Here is a 27,076-nt window from a genome sequence, read left to right as displayed (position 1 = left end):
CCAATAGAACATCTATCTGATGAACGCTACATTATTTGTACTATATAAGGTGTGTGCACTCTACACATATCTTAGTCTGAGAGCTTTGTAACTAAGTTTACTTTTATTTATACGTACCTTTTTTTTAAATATTACCGTACACTAGTATTTTCTTTTGTGCCGTGATTGCGTTTACAAACATTCAATTTCACATACACACATCACACCCAGACTCGGAACAACAATTTGTGGATCACACAGAGTTACTCTGTCCGAAAATCGAACTCGCAACACGTCGCGCGGCAACCAATTGCCCAGCCACTGCACGAACTGGCAGTCATTTTCTATGTAGTTTGTAAATAATGTTTCTATTTATACTTACATAATTAAATAATGCAAATAAGTTAATGAATAGCATTCTTTCACCAGCTGTAAGAAGTCCACGGCTAAACATAGGCCTGCTCCGCCCCAATGAATTTCAGATTGGCTTGGTGTAAATGTAAGACACATGAAGGATAAGGGCAGTTGGGTAAAATAACAAACAAAATGTAATATTATAAAATTTTATTTAACTAACTAGGTACATGAATATGAATGTCAGAATGCTTATTTTATCTGAATCGTTGTCATGTAACACAAAACAGGTATTGTACTTATTTAACAACATACCTATTTACTTAAACCTAGAATTATTTCAATGGTGGGATTATTCATGGATTCCGAATTTTGAGTGAATAAATTCCAAAGTTAATGTTGATTTATGGCAACGGGAACTATTTATATATATTGATTAACATTAACATTTATATAACTATTACATAATATATAAAGTTCTTATGAATTTCTTAAAAAGTATAAAAATATATTCTGCACAAGTTTTAGCTGGGTGGTTTAAAATTAAAATTTTAGCTGGTTTTTATTGGTAGGAAGACCAAATTAAAACACGTTTTTTCCAATATAAATCTAGTTTGAGCTAATTAGTTTTTTTATGGATTTTTTTTAAATATACTTAATTCCTACGGTAGGCAAAGAACGTACTCTAATTTGATAAGAGACAAAGTAGTTATTATATAAGTAGGTATATAAAAAAACAAATATATTCTAGGACGTTTTTGTACAAAATAGAACCACGAAATATAACTTAAAAAATGCAACCTTAATTTTTTATCCAAGTAAACCTATAAGTATCTTATTATTTAGTTTGGAAAAATAAAACTAAATATTTTTTCAAGATATCGAAAACTTATTTCAGTTTTATTTCTACCATAATCAAGCATAGCGTGGCAACACTTTATGGTTTAGATACTGGTCTTTTGGCCCAATTACTAAACACATTTTTGGTGCCTACGCTACGTTTGGTAATCTTAAACTAGTTAATTTCCGTTTCGCCACCGTACGGCCGAGCTTGTCTGCTCTGGTCATAAGGCATGCCATACGCTGGGTATGGTATACCCACTACTGGCAAAGGTGCTGGCATGGGCGCCGGCGGAATAGGCTCCGGCGAAGGTTCTTGATTATCCACCACCTTCACCGGTTCCGTTGGCTCCGGAGTGTCGTCTGATGTATCCTTCTTGTACGGTATGCTCTCATCATCAGAGTTGATTCGAAGGGATTCCTCAGGGTCCAGTGGCCTGGAAAGTTAAAGAAAATGTTAAAGTAATTTATTTTTGAAAACAATCGTGCTGTTAAGAATGTTCTGGTATGCTTAGCGTATTATAGAGGGTGCTTTGAAGAAAGGAGGATTCATATGGATGTTCAGTATGAAATTAGTTTTTTTAAACGTTGTCCTACCCTAGTTCTCCCGTGTTGTCGGTGCATTCACAAACATATTTACAAGTTCACATACGCATGACACCCAGAGCCCGAAAACACAATTTGTGGATCACACAAAGAGTTGCTCCTTGCGGTAATCGAACCCGCTACCCGTTGCGCGGCAGCCAGTTGCCCAGCTACCTCACCAACCATGCAGTAATTATCATGTATTGTAGAGGGTACATGGAAGGAAGGACACTACATCACGTATAAACTACTAGCTACTTCCGCGCGGTTTCACCCGCTCTACTCGGTTCCTATTAATCGTAGCGTGATGTTTTATAGCCTATAACCTTCCTCGATAAATGCGCTATCCAACACAAAAAGAATTATTCAAATCGGACCAGTAGTTTCGGAGATTAGCGCCTTCAAACAAACAAACAAACTCTTCAGCTTTATAATATTAGTATAGTATAGATAATATGAATGTTCAGTCTGTCCAAAAATAAATAAAAAAATCAGAGACACCACCTGCTAAAGCAATCATAGGGCATGCTACTGTGGCTATGCCCTAGTGTTTTTTCGCAGTTTAAGAATCTATCCAAGACTATAGAATGAAAATAAACGAATAATTATTTAATTAATTATTATGTTATCGGCTTACTCACGTATTTGTTTGACGAGGAACTCGACTGGTTTCAAGCCATGCTAGAGGCTCATATTCATGAGCAGCATTCCGCGACACACGACGCGGCGCAGCAGCGCGACAATCACCGCAACAATACGTGAGTAAGCCGATAACATAATAATTAATTTAGTATGTCTCACGAACGTTACAATAAAATTATAATTAATACTTACTTGATATTCATGAACTCCCTGTCTTCCTTTTCTTCAGCCTTCTTGCGCAGTAGCAGCCTCCATCCGATGCATATCAGCACAATCACGATGGGTATCATGATAGCGCTGATGATGCCCCATGTCGCTCCCAAAGTACGGGACGAGTACTCTTGCTTACCTATATAGTTTAAAAGTATAAATTATTCAGACTAATTGAAAAACTTTACCCTACAATAGCATTTTGTACTGTGTGTCGTCGGTGCGTTTACAAACTTACAAGTTCACATACACATGACACACAGAACCAAAACAACAATTTGTGGATCACACAAATAGATGCTCCGTGCGGGAATCGAACCCGCTACACGTTTCGCGGCAGCCGGTTGCCCGGTCACCGCGCCAACCGTGCAGTCTCCGTGCAGTAATTGAACCTATGAGATTTTACCTTTTGTGCTTAAAGTTTGTGATTTTAATTGATGATTTCTGACTTTCTAATTGGTTACTCAGTACCTAAGTACCTAAACATTTAAGGTACCTACTTAACTAATCGAATGCCCCACTTCCTCCCCTTTGCATAATAACAAAGTCCCATCGATTTATATAAAAGTTAACACTGGCTGTATTTGAATAACCTCATTATATAAAAATCTTATCACCCAATACCATTTCCCAACGACGAAAAAATAATACACAGCCCTTATAACGCAATTTATCATAAAACAAAGATACGCTATCGGCTGCGCAAAGCCCTAAAAGATAACCGCAATGCAAATAAAAAAATTGATACACGTACCTGTTCATATGACCTGGTTTTTTTATGTACACTAGATAAGAAAGCAAGCAATAACCTTACAGATTAGGAAGAACAAAATAATAACTCATCACAAGTCAGAGAAAATTTCTATTCCACACATCGTGGCCCGTAACATTATTCCTTGCTTTCTTACCTAAAACAAAATCAATTGATCAAGTTATTCTACCGAGATGGGAACAGAAATTTCCTCTTCGTGTGACTGCATAGACATATTTAAAATAAGTTTTATTAAATTAATCATTTAATAGAATTTACAAACATTCAACAACAACAACAACGATGGGAAACTCACGGAAATCCATTAGAACCTAAATAAAACCTAATTATGTAAAACATTAAGTGCAAAATACTAAAATAATGTGTTTCTTACGTAATAAATTATTCCTAAGCTTATAATACTCCTGGCAATGTCATTGGATGGGCAGTGAATAATGTATAGAACAATACTTTCAAGGTTATCAGACCATGGTAGAGCGAGGGCTCATTGTGGGCATTTCGGAAATAGGTGGGTCTATCAGAGTCTCCAGTGACTTGCCCTTCTGTGTGGGCATGGTGAATGTCTGGATAGAATCTGCAGGAGCACTCTTTGGAGGGTCCGGCAAGCCAGGGTTATTGAACGTACTCCTCGGACTGTCTGAGGTAGGACTGATCGGTGGGGAATATATTTCGGAATAAGTCGGAGAATACGCAGAAGGTATGGGGCTGTATTGACCCTCGTACTTTGGAGAGTAAGGATCTTCAGAATCCTTTGTAGAATAACCTGAGTCACTAGGCAACGCCCTGCGACCAAGTTGACGTGGTCTGCCAACGTATTCTATATCTTTTGCCGGACGAGTTAAAGTTGAATCTCTGTTTGATTCGGTATCTGAAGGCGATGTTATAGAAAGTAAGTCTTCTTCAGAGAGATCCCAAAGTTTTTCAGGGAATTCCTCGTTAGGAGCGTTCGGGATAGGTTCGTTGGTTCGATAGGATTTGTCATAGGCCCTACGCTTTTTAAACGACTTGTCAGATTTATTGGAGTCACTCTTATTGGAATCTGGGTACCCTATGCCTGAGCTGTCACCATCTTGTGGGGGAGGTGGGGCGGCCCTAGTTAATGGAGCAGATCTAGTCATTGGGGTCTCCTCAGTGGGAGTTTCTGGCAATTTAGCCTTTTTATCAGAATCTGTGCTACGTAAAGTGGAAGATTTCATTGTGTCTGTAAGATTTCCCATCGAAGCTGTTCTTAGGTTTAGTCTGGAAGCAGATTTTGATCGCGGAATATCTTCGAATCGGAATCCGTCTTTGCCTTCGGAGCGGGGCTTGTACCAGCACCAGAACCACAGTAGGCAAATCAACAGGCCTAACGGTAGAATAACTGCCAATATGACGCCCCAGGTCAAGAACAGTGCGCGCTGAGAGTACTCTTGGTTACCTGGATATTATAAAACGCTGTGTCATTGCTCTGTGTTATTGTATCGCAACAAATCTTTGAAACTTAATAGACAGATGTTTTAACAGAAGTAAAGTATCATTAGTATTGTTATTTGAACTAACAATATGACAGAAAGCAAGGTTTGTGTAAAGAAACATGTACTCACGTAGACACTCAGTGTATCCATAGTCTGGAAGGTTCCACCGTCCGTTGTCCTCACACACTCGACGCTTGTCTCCAATCAGAATGAAGTCTTGGTTACATTCGAAGTTCACCTGCCAATGAACAATTAGGTACCTAAGTTAGTGTCCTAAGTTAGTACCTAAGTTAGGACCACAGGGTCCGGTCCTTTTAGACGGAGTAGCCACGAGAGACCGAAGTTAACTGTACAGAGGCTAGTTCGACAACTTGAAAGTAAATGGGACAAAACATAAACTGACAATTGTAATAATAATTCTTAGTATATTATTGTACCATAATACACTATTGTATGTATATTTATGTTTACACAATGGATGATACACAAGGCAATTTTGACCACAGTGTTTCCTTAACTCGTGACGAATAGTGGTTTTGTGGGAGCCTACTTCAATTTATTGGAAACATTAATAAACCCTATAACACTTGTAAACATTTCAAGCTCGCTCCATTTCAACAGATTGTCCTCCAAAGAGAAAGTCTAAACCTATCAAATCATTAGTATCAACACTGGTTTTGTGCTAAGCATTAATATCTAGTTCGTTTTTGCTATGTAAATGATTATAATAATATGTATAAAGTAGAAACCTCAAAATGGTCCTTCTCTAAATAATTATTGCTAGGACCAATACTAACTATTGTTAGAACCTTAGATAGGTACTCACCCTTGTGCCTGGTGTGAAGAAGAAGTTACTCTTTCTGCCGAATCGAGGGGTTTCCAATATACCGCAGCTGATGACTCGACGGGCGTTCTGCTCTTTAATGTTCGTCTGGAAAAATATAATAAAGTTACAGTACATCTTTCTAAACATAATGCTCTAAAGCTCACAAAAGGTTCTGTCACATTAAAAATAATTTATCTTCAAATGCCTTTCCAAATAAAAATGTCATACATAAGAGTATGAAATCAAACGTTTGGTCCTTTCATCCGAAAAATCTGGTCCTTAGAGCCAAAAAGGACTTACCACAACCATAGAAAGACTATATTAAAGAAATCACAATTTCAATTCAAACACAATACAATCTAAGTACAAGATATCTTGAATACAAGAATGATGAATGGATTAATGTTAACGACTAAAGTGTGTAGCGTTGCCATCGTCTGTCCTGTCCTATTGACTTGAGGACCTTGGTCTATGCAATATAATTATAAGAACAATGGACTTGCTAGACGCATCTGCACGCAAATACTTAGTACTGTTAGGATTTAGTTTGTTGATAAAGTGAAAATAGGGATGGGTGAACATGAAGCTTAACATGTCAATACAATGTAATAGAAATACTGTTCAAATATCACGCAAATTTATTTTATTTGCTACTACATCAAACATGTAAATTTTTTACTGAAAATCACGGTCTACTGACGTAAATTAATGGAGAAAACACTGCGAAACTAACTTTAGTATGTCTCACGTGTATAGGATTTTGGTATACAATGGCAATAACCCATTATTCGCGTTATTAATAAGAGAATTGAAAATAAGAAGCCCTGTGATATAAGTTTTCTCTGATTCGGCAATGAAGGCGAAACACTTGATGCAAGTGGCTTGATTTATTTTTTTATGAAGCAGTCTATTAAAAAGTCATTCTACTGTACAAAGCAACGGGCCCAAAATTATATTGATATATTATGACCTACCAATAGCAAAAATATGAATCTAGAAACATTTATTAATATCTAATTGAAGATCAGAAAGGTTTCGAACCAAACAAACAAACAAACATACGTCTATATACATTTTTCTATAGATAAATAGACGTATGTAAGTATCAAGTGTGGGAATCCATAATTTGTATGGACTATGACAGGTTGACAATCAAGGTAATTATTTACTTAATAGCTGGGATGAATCATGATGGTTCGCATTTTCTTATAGGTACACAAAGTGACATCTTTATTAGAAAAATCAATTGCAATTCGTTAGTCTCGCTAAAACTCGGGAACGACAAGACCGATTTGGCAAATCTTGGTCTTGAATTATTTGTATAAATCCAGGGCAGGTTTAAAAGGTAAGAAAAATTTTTTCAAGGCTAGTCATAAATAGAAATAGTATTACAGGTGATCAGAGGGCTTAGTACGAGCTTGTTATACGTTTAACGAGATCGAAATTAAATCGCGTTCGGTGCTGTGATTGGTTAGTTCATTGAAGCATTTGGAGCCGGCCAATCAGAGCGAGTATCGCGATCGCGGTCGCGTTTTGACCACGTTAAACGTAAATAAAAAATCGTACTAAGCCCACTCATCGATAGTCTCATGTGAATTATATGCAAGTAGATTTAGTGCATCAATGGTAAGTCAAAGTAATCTGGGTTAAAGTAATCAAACCTTCGAGGAAACCGCGCTAAGAAAACGATTAAAGAAAGTATCTTTATAACGACCGTGATGCTACTAATTAGTTTAGTTTTAGAACAATAATAACAGCATAATAAAAAAGAAATACTCACAATAGAAGACAAATAATTCTTGGTGAATTCAGCCATGTCTCTGTTGAGCGTCATACCGTAGTCATATCGGCATTGGTAGGAGTCCTGACAGATTTCTATCGCCCTGGCCACGTCCTGCGATCTATTAGCAGGGAGGAAGTCTGCCGGCTCCCTTATGAAGTTCGGAACGAATTGGTTGTCGTTATAGTATGCTGCGGTTCTACCATATTCTCGGTAGAACATTGCCACTCCTATGTCTCGTTGTTCTCTGTCGGTTAGTTGCCCTGGAAAAGGAGGTATTGGGTGTTTGAAGTTGGAAAGCATTTGCGTGATCTTAAAAAGGCTTTAAATTAAATTTAATAGAAAATATCTTTAACAATTATCGGGGAAATTATGGTTTCACCAGATTGATATACCTAAATATGGTTTGGTTCTGGAGGCTATCAAAGACATATAGAAAGAAGTCCCCTTTCGCGTCTCTCTGTATGGATACAATAAACTCAAAAACTACCGAATGAATTTCGATACAGTTTTCACTAATAGATAAATAACAATAATTCCTGAAGAAAGTTAAACCAACTTAAATGATGATGTTGGACTTGGGATTTCAGCCATGATCGTCCCACTGCAGGGCAAAGGCTTCCCTACCCTCCTTCCACTCCTCTCTATGCAGAGCTTTCTGTGGCCAATCCTTTTCATAGGCGTCGAGTTCATCCCGCCATCTCCTTCTGGGCCTGCCGCGACGTCTATTGACGTTTAGTGGGATCCACTCAGTGGTGAGTTTTGCCCATCGCTCGTCTAACATACGGCAGACGTAATCTAATATCGACAAACTAATCGGAAACATAGTTTTGTTAAATGACTTACAGTGCTGAGCGAAGTCCCTGTGTGCAGTCTGGAAGTTGTTGAGGTCCACGGCGACTCGCGTGCCATCAGGTCGCGTGAAGTCATCGTTTACGTCCAAAGACCAGTTGCCGAATAGACCTCGCGTTTGGTTCTGTGACAAAATATATTTTGGTTCAGGTGTTCAGGATCAAGAAACAGATCAAGTGCTAATTGTAATTTATGTCACTTAATTTAAAATTTTCATCAGTTATCTGTTATGTATCGTGATGGCTTTTATTTCCAAAGGTGAAGGTAGAAGTGCACATAATGCCATTGTACAATGTACACCCACTTTTCACCATTGGTGTTATAAGTCCCATGTAATAGGGGGTGAGCCTATTGCCATATATCAGACTCAATTTTAGACTCCGTGCTATTACTGAGAAACCCTTTCCCAATCTTTCCAATTCCCCAATAACCCTCAAATTCCTAACCTCTAAAAGGCCAGCAACACACACACTTGTAACGCTTCTTGCGTTTCGGGCTTCCATAGGCGGCAGCGATTGCTTACCATCAGGTGATCCGTCAGCTCGTTCACTGGCTTTGTAAAAATAATCTGAATTACCTTATTTCAAGGTCGAAAACAGGTCTTTCAACATCTAAAAATTCTGTCTAAAATATTTAGGATACAGATATGATAAAAACATTGAAGAAAATAACACTGTTTATCAGTTCAGTGAAAAGTATATATTATTATGTTTTCCTTCTTGATCAATCCTTATCGAGCGATGACGGTATCGAGATAGTGTTAATAATAGCCGCAATTTAATCTTTAACTGCAGGTGCTTGTTATGTATTATATATTTAAGTAGGTAATGTGGTTTTTCAGCATATTTTAGCAATAACACGCCTTTTATCCCCAAAAGGGGTGGGCAGAGGTGCACATTACACGTAATGCCGCTATAATGTACACTCACTTTTCACCATTTGTGTTATAAGTTCCATGCAATAGGGGGTGAGACTATTGCCATATACTGGGCACAATTCTACTACTACTACTGAGAAATTTTCAAAAAACTGAAAAAAGTTCAGCTATATTTAGCCCAGACCGAGAATCGAACCCGAGACCTCTTGTCCGGCAGTCGCACTGGCGACCGATAATATATTTTTTTAATAATAATAACAGGTACTCTTGAGACGTCGAAATTTAATTGTCCGACAGTCTATTTGTCAGTGAAGCTAGACACTCTTTGCAAAGGCCATTCGAAAAGACTTTAAACACTATCCTATGATCCACTCACCATATAAGTCCAAGGCAGGTAGACTCTAGCAGACATGAACCCTTTGTTCTCGATCACCTCGACACCAGCGCCCGACGAGAACATGATCACAATCTCTGACTGGTTCAGCAAGTACATCGGCTGGTACACTGTCACACCTGGAGAACAATGGAAATTGCTTTAGTTAAACAGAATAATAGGAATTTACTTTTTGGAAAAGTCTACCTATGGAATTTTCGAAGTGAGCAAAGATTACGAAAGCAATAGACCTATAAAAAATGGGCTGATGGATGAATTGCCTTCCGTCAGCTGAAGTTTAACAGGCTTCCATTTTCAGTGGTAAACCATTTGATTGATTGAAATATTAATCTGAAAATCTATAATAATTGAAGAAATAACATCTAGCACGAGGTATCGTTAACCGTGTTTATTAAATACAGTTTTTTTAAGGCCGGAAAATCATTCAATGACTTCTTCCACCTTGGGCGAAACGATTAATAGTGTTAGACTCTTACCGACTAAAAACCACCCCGTTCCTATTCCCCGTTCCCGTTAAACCCGTTAGGTTGTCCGCAGCTCCGGATCAGGTTCAATTTAGCTAAATAAGTAATAAGAACCTTAAAATCTTTAGTTTAAAGTCTATATTAGCTTACCTGGGAAGTACTGAACTCGGAGAGCAGGCCTGTCGAAGTAGACCCTCTTGTTGTCAGCGAACACATCGAGTCGGTATCTCCATTGAGCGTGTTGGGGGCGTAGACGTACCTGGAGACGAAGATATTGGTATAATTCCAGACCTCAAACCTCAGACAAAGAGTTTGCTATAAAATTCTGTTTTTCCCATTTTACAAAGAAGCTACTCATGTAACCTAGACAATAATCAGTTAGGCCTGTTTGTCAGTCAGTTACCAAAATGTAATAAACTACTGTTAAAAGTAAGCGTCCATAGGCCCGCATCGTACACATTCCGTATGACGTTATCGGTACGCATCGCATGTAGGTATTGCTAATGATGCGGATCAGTGGACGCAGTTGTATGAGTTTCTATACAAGACAAACTAAAATCCGTTGTGTACGGTGCGTGCGATGCATACGATGCGGGCCTGTGGACGCTTACCTTTAGAATGACATTACAGAAAAACGAGTTCCTAATATGATAATATCTGATACAAAATAGTAAACAGAAGACAAGTAGATCAACACAATACTTAAGCAAATTGCATGATATAAAGAATACTAAAAGACCTTACCTCAATAGGTACGGAGTTGTTGGAAGCAGCTACAACAGATGTGAGATGTGTGGCGTTGACTGGACCGTGGATGTTGCGAGGAACCTGTTCGAACCTACCCTGGACGTCCAGCTTCAGTTGTGGGTGGTCCACTCTTACCAGAACGTATTCACCTTGAAAATTAACAAATATGTTTGTTTCGTTTCCACAAAAGAGGCTATTTTTTTTGAGGGGGCAAATCATCCAATGACTTCTCCCGCCTTGGGTGAGGCGGGAGGGAGTGTCAGACTTAAAATCACCCCGTTCCTTCTCCTGCTTTGAGCTAGAGCCCCGGTAACCTTTTACGTTGTCCGCAGCTCCGGAAGAGGCTAGGGCTAAGGAGCTGATTTCAACTAAATATATCCAATCCAATCTACCCAATATCCAACCAAAAACATTTTAAGGTTTATTCACGTTACTCTTTGACGAGATAGCTCGACTAGTTTCGGGTTACTCCTGAATATGAGTCCTTAGCGTGACTTGAAACTAATCGAGTTATTCGCGTCGGTGCGGTTACGTGAGTAAATAGTAAAACAAAATTGATTAAGTATGTCTTACAAGAGTTATATTGATACAAAAAGATTTAACCAAAGTTCAACCATTATTTTAAAACCTTTAGTAATTTTTACCTTTTCCATTGAAAGTGTATTGCAAATCATCGAATGTGACGATGTGTGGGTCTCCGAATATTCCTGCTACTCCTGGAGATTGGTATGCCACGCAGTCTTGCGAAGGTCGACGTTCGAATCTGTGGGAACAAATAGAGTCTTAATATCAATCATAGTTAAAAATCCTTTAGTTGTAAGATATTGAATTTTTATAGTAGTGGGTCTTCTGAAGACTAATAAAGAGACAAGTAAAGAAAAAACTACCTGAATGTTTCACAGCCAACAGCCTGTTCTTCTTGCCACAAACAACATTGGTAGAATGGAATCATATCGTGGAACCAATGGGATAACGATGGGACCTATGAAAAAAAAAAGGTAAAAATTTGCATCAAAACAGATCTAGGCTTCGATTACCAATATTGCACTGGTATCTCATTGATAGCCAGTGAAAGTCCATTGTCTATGGGTAAGTCGGGTTTTCTGTAGAAAAGAGTTTGCCATTTTCTTCACGTTTGACAAGCGACTTGGAGTTAAAAGGATCAGGTTTTTCAGAGAATGTTGCTGCCTTGTCTCAGTTAAAAATTTAGTCCTAGGATGCTAATTTTAAAGACCACCTTTACGACAACCGCTAAAAGAGAAGTGGTGGTAGCAAATGTATTCTACTCTGCCATTATCACTCACTAGCACTGGAAATATTACTACTAAAACTAGCATAGAAAATGTCAATTAAATGTCCTACCTTATTGGCCTCGTTGTAAGGAGTGAATCCGAAGTCGTGAGCCCTTGAGGGTCTGGATCCCCACATCTGATCGTAGGACAGCATGAGGAAACCGTTCTTGTCGTAGCAACACTGCTGGCCAGAACCTTCCGCACTGCAGAAGAAAGAAGAAAGAACCATTCAATTAATTATTTCTTAACAAGATGATCAGCTTTTCTTTTTTTGTCAGCCCTGGTCGTCCCATTGCAGGGCAAAGGCCTCCTAATCCTCCTTCCACTCAACTCTTTGAAGAGCTTTCTGTAGCCAATCCTTTAGATGATCAGCTAATTTATTTAATTTAATTTACGTCCAAATACTGAAATGCTATTCAATTTTAAGTTGTACTTGAATATCGTGCTATCTCTGTCGTTTACATAAAATTTGTAGTGACAGAACTATTCTTGGGAGCGTCTTAAAATTGAGAGACGTATGAGTATTTGATCATTAGTGTCTGTACCTGGGTGCTCCACTCCTGACGCAATGTATACCTCCCCAATGGTATCTGCAAGTGGGGTTCGTGTCTTTGTCACAATCCAGATCAGGCATAAACCTTCCTTTGTCCAATAAGGCGTGTTCCAATGTGCATGGGCAGACCCATACTTGAGAAGCGAAGTTCTTCAGGAAACGATCCGTTCGTAGCCAGTTGTTGCAAAGGGCATTTGGCCAACGTGAACCGTGTAGTCTTTCCCATTGTGGGGCGAAGTACCAACCCAATGGAATGGGTCGACTCCATAGAACACTGTGGATAGAAAATATGAATTAAATGTCAAATTAGCAATTTGATTTCCATTTAATTTTTTTTTAATTAGTGCTGAAATAATTTGACGTTTTTTAAATAAATAAAAGTAGCCTAAGATACTCCTTAGTACATCAGCTACCTGCCAATAAAAGTCCCGTCAAAATCGGTCCAACTATTTCAGAGATTAGCCCGAATAAACGGACAGACAAAAAAATAAAAAATATTATTTAGGTGTATGTGTCGTATGCATATTCATATGAAATGAATTCAAGACGCGGTTATTTCAATATTATAAACAATCACATCGATTTAATTTATTAGTCTAAACTCAATAACAGATGCATAAAACTCACGGCGAGATTGAGACTCCTTTGAAGACTTCAGGCGTAGTTAAATTAATCTGGAGGAAACCGAACTGCATGTCATTGTGCATGAAGTTGTCCCTGTTCCTAAAGTTTTGGGGATTGATCACATATTCTCCCGTGTTAGCCACGCCCATCTCGATAATATCTATGTATTCAAGTTGGGGTCTGATTGTAATCTCTTTGTAGCCCCATAAACTGATCTGAAGTTGCACGTTGAGGTTCGAAGTCAAGTTGAAGCGGTCCCAAGTTATTCTTATTTCTGGTGGATACCTCTCATGGACTGAGTTGTCAGTAAAGAATATCTTTTCTGCAGCCGTTGCTGGGGTTTCTGTAGAAAATGAGGGTGTTAGATGAAGGGAATGGGTAAACAGGAGATTTAATTTTAAAACTACATAATAGCAAAAAAGCGACTTCCTGCTTTTTATCCACGAAGAGCAAGGGGTAGGGCCTTATAAGGAATGCCGCTATACAATGTATGGTTTATAAGTCTCATGTATTAGGGGATGAAGCCGTATACCGGTCACAATTCCAGACTCCGTGCTACAACTGAGAAATTTTTGAAAATCCGAAAAAAAAAACCAGTAATACTTTGCCCAGCCAGGGAATCGAACCCGAAACCTCTTGTCCGGTAGTCCAGTCCCAGGGCCAGTCAAGGCCCAGTCTTAATATTAAAAGTTCCTACATTTTTTTATGAACTTACCGACGAAGTATTTTCCCTTCCATTTATAAGGTTCGTTGTTGATGGCGATCTCAAATCTAGCGTATCCATTGTGCCAGAATCTGGGCTGGACGCAGATAGCCCTATTGGCGTCCACTACGGCGCCTATAACGGACTCCGTGTCGAAACGGCAAGTGATTCTGTCCGTAGGGTTGAAGCAGGGACCCGTGATATTGACGATAGTACCTCCCAACATGTTACCACTCTCAGGAGCGAACATCAAAGGAAGATTTGCTCCATCTAAGAAACAGAGAGACATTGCATTGAACAATGTAACCAAGAATTGTATTGTGAATCTGATTGAAAAAGAGTAACCTATGGAGTTACTTGCTCGTTCTTCTCCATAGGAATCTACACTTTGGAACGAGCAAATAGCTTCTATAGACCGATAAAACCGACAGACAGACGTTATTAATATTCTTAAATTTGCTTTGACTTTCAAAAGTGCCTTCCTGGTCCATTTGAAATAAATAATTTTGACTTTGACTTTGATATGATGTCAACCATAATAGCTTTGTAATACGATTCCTTTAAGACATTATCAATAAACTCACCGATATCCTTATTACAAGTTCCCATAAGTATTTTCTCGTCTATCCTGAATATGTGTCGTCCAGGGAAACCGTTGGCCCATCCTCTGCCCGTCAGATCTCGAAGCACAGATGCTTGTGAGTAGGGTTTGTATTCATAGCTTTGGGTTCCGTTACCAGCGTTGAATCCGATCTGTGATTTGAGGTAACAAAATTGAATTGTGAAGCCATGTTACCAACAGTAAGTAACTGTATTATCTAAATATATAAAAATCAATTGCAGTTCGTTAGTCTCACTAAAACTCGAAAATGGCTGGACCGGTTTGGCAAATGTTGGTCTTAAATTATTTGTAGAAGTCCAGGGTTTAAAAGGTGAGAAACAAAATGTTTGAGGCGGAACGAAGTTTGCCGGGTCAGCTAGTATTTTACTAAAATTCGCATCGCATTGATATCATAAGTAACTTAATTGAATAATAGAATGTTATACCTGGTCACTTACAGTCACTTACACTATTCTATTAAATAGTAATAGAATGTTAATACAAATAACTTACATAAGCAGGCGTTCCACCTTCTCCTGTAGTGGTATCACCTCCAGCCTCCGTGTGAGAACTCCAGTTGATCTCCAAATAGTTGAAAATCGCGTACGTGAACACCTCATCAGTCGCTAGCACCATTTGGAATGTGTTTGTCTGTATCACAAAATAATTAATTGTGAACAGAATCATCAAAGAACAGACATCTTTTGAAAAATAACGAAAGAATAAACATAATAACAAAGTAAGGCAGTTGTCCCACCAACGGCGAGTGAACGACTAACTATCGGCTATTTTCTCGCTCAAGAAACGTACAATAGATATACTTTCCGTGTAAACAAAAGAGATGCATATACAAATAGTTGATCGCTGACTGTTCACACTGCCGGCGAGTGCTCGCTTCACTAGTTTGTCGCTGAGCGACAAGAGCTATGAAAGATAACACTCGCTCGGCGACACTCGCCAAGCGATTAAAACTCACGCCGAGCGAGCAACCAGTGGTCATTTCTCTACAGTGCGTATCGTAGTGCGAGTAATCATTCAATTAATCGCCTCACTCGCACACTCGCTTATAGCCGAGCTACACAAATATCAGAACTACACACTCGCTCGCCACGTCTCGCTTAACTCGTTTCTAGTTCTAGCTCTACTCGTTACTCGTTCATCGTTGCCGGTGGGACAACTGCCTAAGGGAAAGCAAGTCATTATCAACACTAACAAAATTCTAAAACAAATACTTAAATGGCTTGAAGAAGAAACTACTGACCCTGAACAGAGAGTTGTCGATTCCTCCAGAGAAGGACATGTTCTTCCAGGTGATGGTGATGGCGTGTTTGGGCAAGAAGGTCTCGGAGCCGATCACACCCTCACGGATGTCCCACGTCAGACGCTCTCTCATCTCCACTCCCAGTTGGTCTGTACGAGTCTGTAGAAAATACACTTTTTAGAAAGTACATATACACACCATTCATAAAGCTATGAACTACTACTATAGTGCTACTACTACTATATACTACTAGTAACTAAGTATAGTCAATATTACTAATACTACTTAAAACAATAATACTTAATGTGTCAATACACATTTGGGATTCAACAATCGTCAATTTGTAGGTAAGTACATTAAAGTGACATGACTCATCAAGCTACCAAAACTGTCCAATTTTGTTTGTTTTTTCTTTTATTTATTAAGTGTCACCATCATAAATGCAGCAATATTGCATAATGAATGAAAATAACCGTTACATACAAACTACCTTAGGCTTATCTGTATTTACAATTATGGGTAACCACAGCATGAATATTTTTAAGTTTACAATAAAACCTTTATTTTCTTTAATAAACCTTGCCATTTTTCTGTAAATCGTAGTTAACTTCATGTGTTGTCTGTATAAAAAAGGTTAGTACAAATTTTTCTTCTCACCTGCAGATCTCTGTCCATTCTGAAATAAACTCCTGGTCTTCGTTGATCAGGATCGTCCTGATTCAGGCTGCCGATACGACACTTGCTGAAGAAGATACCGATGAAGGACGGGTCGTTCACGTTGGGCCAGTCTCTCATGGGGAAAGAGAGAGGGTATGTGTAGTGGTCTGGAGGGTCACTGAAGTAGATGTAGCCGTTCATCGTCAACTGTAGAATGGAAAAATTGCTTTAAAATTTGTGTGTTGAGGCTTTAGAACTTATTTTCAAACCCTTAATGATGATGGTAATGATGAAGTTACGTTACCACTTGAACTAAATATATGTGCAACGTAACGTCTATTATCCCCGAAGGACATAGGCATAGGTGCACATTCAGGGGCTCGTAATGCCGCTATACAATGTACGCCCACTTTTCACCATTTTTGTTATAAGTCCCATGTAATAGAGGGTGAGCCTATTGCCATATACTGAGCACAATTCCAGACTGCGTGCTACTACTGAGAAATTTTCGAACACAAAAAAAAACTGAACTAAATATACCTCCCTTAAAATCTGATAAATTCACTTACCCTGGTGTAATTGAACCTAAATCCGAAGAACGGCAACTGGAAGTTGAAGTTCTTATGGATCTGTGGAGTGGAAGTGTGGATGTCCCTCTGGTAATCTCCATTGTTCTCGTTACCTCCCATATCATAGAACCAGTACATGAAGTTTCCTCTGATCTGGGCCAGTCGAGCAGCCGTGATGACGTAGGGCTGGCCATTGTTCTGGTAGCTGGTGTCTGGTAAGACTCGGCCATCGATATGAGCTGGGAAGGCGAAAATTAGAATATTTAATGGCTTGAGTAAAGACCGCAATGCAAGAAGTTTACTTGGATTGTGGGTAAGGTTGATGCTCACGGTTTTGCCATAAGCAATATTTTCAAAAAAATCTTCTTTCTTTTTTATTAGGTATATATTTATCTTCCATCATAATTTTAACAGTTATTATGATCACACTCAATGACTACGTTTATGATTTTGTTTTTACTTGACCTCAAATAGTTAATTATCAGATTTGATAAAAAATATTATTGATTTTGAAATGTTATGATTATGACTAAACTAAAGTTGCTAGAGAATCTCCAGGACCCGGAGGTGCGGACTACCTAGCGGGTTTACTGGGGCTTCGGCTCGAAAAGCAGGAGTAGGAACAGGGTGGTTTTTAGTCGGTAAGAGTCTGATACTTCCTCTCGCCTCGCCCAAGGCGGGAGAAATCATTGGATGATTTTCCCCCATTAAAAATGGTAAACTCCAGAAATTTCTTTCACTCACATTATGTGTTATTCAATAATTTATTCTATTAATACATTAATAAATTGTTTGCTACGAAAATATTGGAAACAATAGCAGATTTATTTTCACATAGTTTGTGAATTATTTAAGCAGTCGTTTATGGATTGGTATCGTATACTAGGCCCCGATAGCAGTGATAAGCTATCAGCTTATATCGGGCAAGCGATTCCTAGTATACGAGTTGATGTCATTTTAACACCTACCAAAGCCTCTTTGTTTCACCATTTACTGTAACTGTTTTTAGTATGCGTTATTATCTACTTTCATCTTTTCCGGATGCTAAAATTTATTAGTATTCGACCCTCTTGTAATTGTTGTGCTCTAGCATTAGGAACCTTTTAAAATTTGGTTTCAGCAATCAACTTAATCTTATGATGTTCTCTCCTGTTGTTATTTGTATCTTTTTTGATTTTGTCATAAGTCTGGGTTTTCTCGCTAATTTCGTACTTATGTACCTCATTTTTTTTACTGTTATGTCTTTCGTGGAACGTTTAATGATGTTATACTAAGAGAAATTATAATGACATTTCAGGCAAAGATGAAGAAGAAAATCTATATCTATTCTATACTAAAGTTGAGAGTTTGTTTGTTTTAAGGCGCTAATCCACAGAACTACTGGTTCGATTTGAAAAATACTTTTTGTTTCGGATAGTCCAATTGTCAAGGAAGGTATGATATATATGCTATATATCTATATATATAAAACTCTTCCGTTACTGAGTGACTGACTGACTGACTGACTGACAGACAACGCACAGTCGAAACTACTGGTCGTAGACAGCTGAAATTTGGAATGTAGGTTCCTTGGGATATGTAGGGGAGCACTAAGAAAGGATTTTTGGAAATTCAACCCCCAAGGGGGGAAAAGGGGTAAAAACGTTTCTATGAAAAATCTTATTCCTTGGGTTTATAAACTTGAAACTTGGCATGAACACGTACATAAGCAAGTAAATATGTTTGACATTATAAGTTTTTTCAAACTACCCTCCAATCGTGATTTAGGGGTGCGATTGGGTGACTGATTTATTAACGCACAGCCGAAACCGCTCGGTATAGGTGTCTGAGATTTTGAACAGAGGTTCCTTTAGTAACATAAGTGAGCACTAAGAAGGGATTTTTGAAATGTCAACCCCCAATGAAAGGGGGGAAACGGGATAAACTGAGCCGGGGCTGCGGGAAAGTTCTAACGAGATACCGTGGCCCCGGTACGCAAAGGGCAACTGAAGGAACGAGGTGGGTTTTAGTCAGTAAAAGTCTGACACTCCCTTCCGTTCCACCCAGAGCGGGAGAGGTCATTTGATGATTTCCCATCCTTAAAAAAAAAGACTTTGTATGACAACTTTCAGTCGTCTCTTTAACATACATAATTATGTACATACATGCATAACATTAATAACATCACGCCTTTAAATCCCTGAGTAATCACCTACATCATCCCTGAGTAACACAGGCTATATTTAATTCCAGTTGTAACAAGATTTCAGCCTGTGGAAGAAAAAGCCCTGTCGAGATCATTAAAAAACGCTATATATAACCGAATTACACGTGGGCGAAGCCGCGGGCGGAAAGCTAGTATGCTATAAAACATCACACTACGATCGAAAAGAAGCCCAGCAGAATGGATAAAACCGCGCAGAAGTAGCTAGTTTAGCAAATAAGTAATATTTAGACCAAATAGTCTTTGTTCTGTCTATAAATAGTTGTGGATTATATCTCTTGATAAAAAAAATAAAAACAATGACATGCAACCAGAAATCCTAGTTGACTTCATAAGAATTGTTTGTGAACACATGACTGTACAAGCTCGTCTATCTCTGATTCATTATTAGTAACAAGAATTACTATAGTACTTAGATAACTCGTTGGACTTAGATTAGAATAGTAGAGGACAAGTTTCTTTACAATTATTGTCCCCTAAACTCTGATATTGATGAATTTTACAAACTTTACCACAACACGCAAGTCACAATAAGCCGTATTGATAAAATATGCTTTTTTGAGGGGAGAATCTCATCCAATTGCTTCTCCCGACCTGAGTGAGGCGCGAGGGATTGTCAGACTCTTACTGACTAAAAACCACCCCGTTCCTACTCCTGCTCTTCAAGTCCCGGAAACCCTAGCGGAAGACCTGACATCATATGCTTAAGAACTAACTTATTGTATAAGCACAATTGAATTTTCATTACTAGTCTGGTTCGAGGTTGGATTGAAAACTTGCTGGCTTTGTTCAAATTATCTATCAAAACACGGCTATAGAAGTACCTGTATTGAGGCTGGGCGTGGCACCGACTGCGCCAAATAATGTTCGTTTAACTGATAAAAATAATAATTGTCAAATCTATATAGGTGGGTGGATTACTGTAGATTTTTAATTAATTGTTTTTCTTAGAAGACTAAAAACAGACAAAACTATGAACTTTACAATCCCTGGGATGGAAATTATAGAAGCATGTAATAATATTTATTTATGGGATAGGCCGGCAAACGAGCAGACGGATCATCTGATGGTAGACAATCGCGGTCGCCCATGAGCACCCGAAACACCAGCGGCGTTACAAGCGCGTCGCCGGAAGAGATTAAGAATTTTAGGATTGTTGGAGATTCAGACTAGGTTGAGGAAATTGGGGAAGGGGGTAATTGGGCCGTTGGTACTATACTCACATGATGCACCACAACGCAAGCGTTGTTTCACGTCGGTTTTCTGGTTAAGATTATAATGGTGCGTTTACATTAGAAAAAGAAATGTTTTACGGACTAAAAACAATTTAGACAAACATATACATATGTATTTGTACAAACTGGAAATGCCTTTACTTAGTTTCTGACTTAGTATTTGCAACTAAGTTTAACTTTTGGATTTGGATTCATCCCATCAATAGCTCCCTTCCCTTTATTATCACTCCTAATTCTAACACAATTCACCTGTCTTTTGGGTGGGTCGTCCTCCTTCTATTCATCCTTGTACATTGCAAGTTCAGTACTCGTTTTAAATTAATCAAAAATGTACTGTGGTACATTAGTTACATTGCTAGCCACGTTTGACCCAAAAACATAATCCTCAAACAACACACCGATGAAATCATTTGTAACTCGCATAGCAGTGTTGCGAAACGGTTTCATGGTGACACGACTTCATATATTTTGGTGGTATGCAGATTGTGCTCCTTATTCTATTTAATGGAGTTTTTACCATCAAATTGTTGGAAAGGTTAAGGTAAGGACATTAAGCAATAACTACTTTTAGTCAACAGTAAACGACTTAGTCATCTGGTTTAAGAACGAGTCCTCAGTATGAATTTGCTTTACGTTTAAAGTAATCAAAATGAAAGCGCGTTCGGCGTTGATTGGTTGGTTTGTTCGAGCCGGCCAATCAGAGCGCCAAACTGAAGCTTGCAAGGAAGCGGCCATTAGATTTTAAAACGGCACAACAATAACTACCTACTTAACTAGGAAGGTAAAGAAGAACCACACGTTCTAATTTCTAGTAAATACTCTATAGAGAAGAAAGGGTTTGGGGCCGGAATCTTCAACAAAATATTACTTTTACGTCATGAAATTCTGCAAAATAACCGAGTACTCATATACTCCAACTGTGCCTCTTCAAAGAATATTTCATACGGGACTCAAATGCAAACAGAAACCGCACTTGACCACGTTTATTATCTCTTGATAAAATGCGTAGCCCTTATCTACAGCTCGTACTTAATTGGTATAACCCGACTCATTTCAAAAGTTATTTCCATCTGGTACTTTAGTTAAAGAATCTATGTATCTCGTAATTGGTTGGGTTATACTTAAGGTGCGGCCCTTATCGTAGATTACTACATCATTTTATTTGATTAAATTAAATGAGTAATGTAATATTTTTTTGTTAAGTTACAAAAGGTGTGCCTGAAACTACAGTTTTAATTATTTCAATACACTGTTTTAGAAATGGACTTCTTTTTTCTCAAACTCTCTTAACTTGCATCAAAATAAAAGGACACAGGGTTAGAAGAATCATGTCTATTTGATGTCAATATATCCTGATTAGAAATATGCATCGGATTGTACATAGAACAGATATACTGAATGAAATGACGTCACCCTGCATTTATGTACTTAATGATTAATGGTTACTCATCTTGCGACATATGAATCACTCTAAATATACATTAGATACTAAAAGATTACAGGTCATAAACATTTTAGCTTCATTAAACATTTTGCGAAGCCATAATCGTCCATTATACTCTACTCAAGTAAAAAATGAGGTTCTATTTACGCGCTGAATTCAAAATCTCTTATCTCAACTCTTGAACATCGTCAAACATTGCCAAATGTTTGTCATTCGTCCCTTCTGTGTCATCTACGAAAACTATGTGGGCCAATGTTTGAACAAACACGCCAACGTATGTAGGTACCATTGATTTAGTATCAGTAGACAAGGCGAGGTCATGATTATCTAAGACTTTTGTTTCTTTACAACCTTTGATACCTTGTTTTATATTGTAAGGATTATGATTTTTAATGTCAAAATGTGTAACATTCTTCAATTCTTTGGTTAATAATTCATTATCATCAAATGACTTACCATACTCATTGTTCGTGACTTGAGTTGTGCCAGGAGAGAGCAACTGCTTCTCACTCTCTCCTGCATCATTATTCGAGTCGAAATTAACAGCATCTAGTGGCATCGGCTCTTCACCCACGAGCCCATCATTGAGCTGATATTTCCCGCTTCTTACTTGCAGATCATCCGTTGGACTTAGTATTTCCACTGGGTTCGCATCTTCAGCAACTTCATCTTTTGTGGCTTCTGTAACTGTGTCTAATACTATCGGGTCCTCACTAGCTAAATTGTCCACCACAACTTCCTTTGTTACATCGTTGTCACTGACAGTAACGTCTTGTCCGAGTACACTAACAACTAAGAGTGCTATTAAAGCTAAAACCTTAACACCCATTTTCACACTTATATTAAAATGTCCATCACATTATTTTTTATCAATTTTCACGACAACAGGTGGCTCGCTAATGTACTGGTCGACTAAAGTGTTGGAACATTGTGTGCCCGTTGATATGGTATTATCTTTAAGAGATATGATAAGATAGCAAATAGGAACGTTAGGTGTGCCAAATTCTTTGTCCTAATCATAGCCCTGCATGTAGGGTTTTGGTGTTTTATGATGATGATAATTTGAGGCGAATTAAAGGTGTTTGGGTCACGTTGGATGCGGTTTTATCTAACTGACTCAATACCTTACTTAATTTAATACAACATGGTTCGTAAATAGTTTGCACTTGTTCACAAATTATAGAGAAAATAATTATGCATGTTGCTACCGAATACTCAATGGGAATCAAACAAACAATTGCAAATACGAATGCAAGAAGCTTTTTCACTATAATGTGAACTTATTCTCGCAGACGACCGTTCCACACGCGGCTTACTAATTACTTACTTGTTGTTTACATAATTGTACGTAATAGTACCTAACTTAACGTTGATTCCATTTTATTTTAGGCCTTATCAATGACCTTATTTTAATGCCTTGTGGCCTGTGATCGTTTGGTCGATAGATCTATTACGCTATCCTCTACCTATACTTATAACTTTTACGATTATATAATATCTTCTTTTATTTAATAATGGGTCAGGTTTCTCTCAGCACTCTTTTACATTGTCAGTATGCATATTTGAACACCATGTTAGATTAGAGGGCCTCAGTATGTTAACTTAGTAAGTTCTATCATTTGTATTACGTGTTGCAATGTCTCTGTATTTATCGTTAATTGGAATAAAAGCTTTGACTTTGACTAATTTTCTTTCTTAACATTCTAAACAATAACATGTTTATGTAAGAGGTCTTTACTATGATTTCTTCTCATTCATCTGCACCGTAGGGTTATCACGAAACAAGCTCATATCTTATTATATTACTTTACAAATTCGTTTAACCTTCATTCTCATTTCGATAACGTGTGATCTTCAGTCTACTATCTTCTGGTCTCAGCCGTCACCAGATGTGAGTGACTGAATCTCAGAATTTAACAGCGATTTCCATCTGTTCATTGTGGGTGAGCAGATTTCTTGATGCATGAAGAAATCTATAGTCTTAGGGTGTCTTTACACCAGAGGTGTGCTACGCTACGTTGCTGTGGATGCGTTTGGCTTCCAGCAATCATATTATTTGCTTACACATAGCTTAGCACTGGTGGAAATGAACTGAGCTATGTTTTTTTATATGGATAATGATGATGATGATCTAAAAGATGTGTGTTATGGGTGGCTTTCCTACTATCACTAGATCACATACCCGAGCTGCGCATCTTACTCGTGCAACTACTTGCGGTGCATCTTAATAGCACAACTACATAGCTTAGTATCAGTAAAAACGGCCACATAGTTTCAAAGCTTAGCTATTAGGTACATCTTCGTAGCATAGGTGCATAGCACATCTCTGGTGGAAAAACACTCTTAAGTTAGTTATTTTATACGATTTGAATGTGACGTATAGTAGCTGAAACTTTGCATCTACATTTCTTTTTCTGAGCCCAAAGTTTTTAAATCAATAAAAGTTTTCACATAAGCAGTTACGAATATATTTTTATAATAACTATCGTGAGATATACTAAATTAACTAAAAATCACGGTTTACACAGCCAGTAGGCTGCGCGACGTCACCGCGTCTGCGCACGCTGCTCATGATGAAGACTCCTTCTGTGAGTAGAAGAGATTTTCTTAATTAATTTACGTCAGTGAACCGCAATTTTTAGTTGATTCAGTTACGAGTATTTGTTATTTCTATATTATACCGAAGAGTGCTGTAATCGGCACAAGTACTAAGTAATCGTACCTACCTAGGTTTTATCAACAGATAACGTTTGTTTTCCAGATATTTAACGAACTTATTCACCGTTCGCCTACTGGCTGATGATGATTCATTTTCAGTAATTTTTAGAATAACTTCCTTAACGGAAATAATAATGTGTGCGTCATTCCGGATGTAATCTATTGTCTTTATATTTTTTCTATGAAATTGATAGTAAACACTTCGATAGTATTAACAGTAGCTATGTACGTATGTACGTAGTAAATATGATTGTGATCAATGAATTAAAAATAGTCATCATCGTGTCACATCTTATGAAATAGTAGATATTTTTTTTTTTTACTTCACTGATAAGTTTAAGTAATGTTTTCTTTATATTTTTATTTTAATCTACTATTACAATGCTAGTAGTAAAACAGCTTACGGCCGCCTGATGCTACCTAAGTGACTGTATTTTTTTCACCTCTGACATTTCGAAATTAATCGAAATAGTAACTGTATTTACTGAAATAGCAAAACTAAGAAAATAAACTTTTTTTTAAATTTGTGTATAATTTGGACATTTATCAGTTAGGAGATATTATACTACTACTAGATACTACTTTAGGACACTTATAAAAGCAGGGAGACAATTTTGTCTGACATATTTTTATGATAAAACTCATCGTTTCGCTGAAAAGTAAAAAAGAACCCATTTTAGCAAACTTTGACCTTGAATAATTTTTCTGGCAGACATGGAATCGATGGAGACTTTTCACAATTTCATTACAATGCAAATTTTCAGCTTTTTGGAAATTTTTGCAAGGGTCAATGTTTAAAAATAGACTGGATTATTCGTACGAGTACTTCGCCGTAGTTTTGAGTGTCAAGTGATTTTTGGATAACAATGAAGAGACTATTAAATGGCGAATTAACTGGGATGGTAATTCGGGATTTTCTGTTTATCAGACAAACGTAGTTTGCGTATATTCTATGAGAAGGTGTTAAATAGTTTGGCTAATTAAGAATTGGATACAAATTATACAAATGCCTGCCTCGTTGGTCGAGTGGTCGCAAGTACAAAGGGTCTCAGTTTTGAGTCCCGGTCGAGCAAAGTAGCACGGAGTTTGGAATTGGGCCCAGTGTATGGCAATAGGCTCACCCCTGATAAAAGGCGTGAATGCTGCAATATATAACAACGCCATCGCAATCATTGCGATGGCGTTAAGATGGATCCCTTGTAGCATTATGCTGATCCATCTTATACACTTAATTTTTTACCTGATTGTAGGCAGTGTATTGTTTTTTAAATAGGAAATGAAAGGCTTTGTGATCTTATAATACAATGCTACTACAACCAACCAAATACATTATATTGAGCGCCTAAAGCTTGTGGGTAGCAAATCACTCTGTTGTGTCTGTTAGGTATCTATATAAAAAAGGAAAGGCGCTGATTAGTAGAACACATTTTGTTTGTGCATCTGGGGTTTATGCAGTAGTGTCCTCTAACTGTTCTGAGTTCTTTAGTGACGGATGTGCGGCTAGATTATGCTAAAAAGATTAGGGATGGTTTGTTTACCTCATCAAAATCACTCTGGGGGCCATCATCAGTTGAGGGCGCATTGAGTCCTCTAAGTAAATTCTACATAAATTTTGTGTATTTCGGCTTACTCGCATAATAATTTGACGAGTAGCAGCAGTGCGACGCGTCGCGTGTCGCGGAATGCTGGTCATGAATTTGAGCGTCTAGCAAGGCTCGAAACTAGTTGATTTTTTGTCAAATAATAACGTGAATAAGCCGAAAATCATAATAATTAATTTAGTATGTCTCACGAAAGTTATAATATAAACAAATTCTTCATTTGTTACTTTTGCACACAGAAACTACTGAACGGGTCTTACTGAGATAATTTATAGTCTGGATTGAACAACAGATACTTTTTATCCCAGTCCTACGAGCGAAGATTCTAGAAAACGTAATGTAGTACCAAATAAATTGGTTTGCCAATCTGCCTCCGTTTATTGATAAAATACAAGTCCACGACCTATCGCAACTCACAAGAATGAAATAACTCAACGATCGTAAGTATGAGGTACCTACCTATATACACAGATCATAAATTTTCTACAACATTGTTGCTCTCTTTATTAACAAATGAGTTTATAGCTATAGTATATAGGTAGCAAGTACTTAAAACAAGAGCCCTCGTCGTGGCCGAGTGCAAAACAAATCAGGCACACGGCCCTACACTCCAATCCTTTGTAAAACTGTCCTTTTACACGTTACTTTCACTTTGTATAACATCCATTGCTGTTTAAGTAAATATAAGTTCAAGAAAACGGCGTTCAAAAGAAGCAATGTATGTGAACTGTAGCGAAGTTGTTTAGTGTTGTCGTGTAATGCACTTTATGTGCAATTTACGAGTGCAACTAGAGAGAACCCGTTGTAAATTGTTTGTTGCGTTTAAAGGAATATTTATT

General features: G+C 37.8%; 1 protein-coding gene across 2 annotated transcripts; it reads right to left on the bottom strand.

Annotated features, from left to right (window-relative positions):
- Positions 1-528: 528 nt before the first annotated feature.
- Positions 529-22,860, bottom strand: LOC118271033 (protein mesh). Of its 2 annotated transcripts, XM_035586903.2 has the most exons (22): positions 22,375-22,860; positions 17,037-17,275; positions 16,468-16,674; positions 15,811-15,969; positions 15,063-15,200; positions 14,533-14,701; positions 13,961-14,218; positions 13,249-13,588; positions 12,614-12,895; positions 12,139-12,271; positions 11,664-11,758; positions 11,421-11,539; positions 10,774-10,925; positions 10,180-10,288; positions 9,548-9,684; positions 8,289-8,418; positions 7,443-7,705; positions 5,663-5,767; positions 4,966-5,074; positions 3,921-4,799; positions 2,593-2,749; positions 529-1,610 (listed from the first exon to the last, which is right to left on the bottom strand). In XM_035586903.2, the coding sequence occupies exons 1-22, from the start codon at positions 22,745-22,747 to the stop codon at positions 1,349-1,351; spliced, it is 4,815 nt and encodes a 1,604-aa protein (XP_035442796.2). In that variant the 5' UTR covers positions 22,748-22,860; the 3' UTR covers positions 529-1,348. The 2 variants fall into 2 exon arrangements, with proteins under 2 accessions (XP_035442796.2, XP_050551811.1); XM_050695854.1 differs by lacking the exon at positions 3,921-4,799 and having other exon boundaries at positions 22,375-22,857.
- Positions 22,861-27,076: the final 4,216 nt, after the last annotated feature.

This window comes from Spodoptera frugiperda, chromosome 9 (genome assembly GCF_023101765.2).
Source record: "Spodoptera frugiperda isolate SF20-4 chromosome 9, AGI-APGP_CSIRO_Sfru_2.0, whole genome shotgun sequence".
Taxonomy (NCBI): Eukaryota; Metazoa; Arthropoda; class Insecta; order Lepidoptera; family Noctuidae; genus Spodoptera; species Spodoptera frugiperda.
The sequence above is the reverse complement of the archived record's forward strand: the minus strand, read 5'-3'. Positions and strand labels throughout refer to the sequence as shown.

What these genes read in the sequence shown, in the direction of transcription:
- LOC118271033 (XM_035586903.2), bottom strand. Translation starts at nt 22,747, where the DNA reads ATGGGTGTTAAGGTTTTAGCTTTAATAGCACTCTTAGTTGTTAGTGTA. An exon ending in AAGGTGGAACGCCTGCTTAT is followed by an intron (nt 14,702 to 15,062) that starts GTAAGTTATTTG and finishes CTCAAATCACAG; the next exon opens with ATCGGATTCAACGCTGGTAA. An exon ending in AAAGGAGTCTCAATCTCGCC is followed by an intron (nt 12,896 to 13,248) that starts GTGAGTTTTATG and finishes TTCTATCCACAG; the next exon opens with TGTTCTATGGAGTCGACCCA.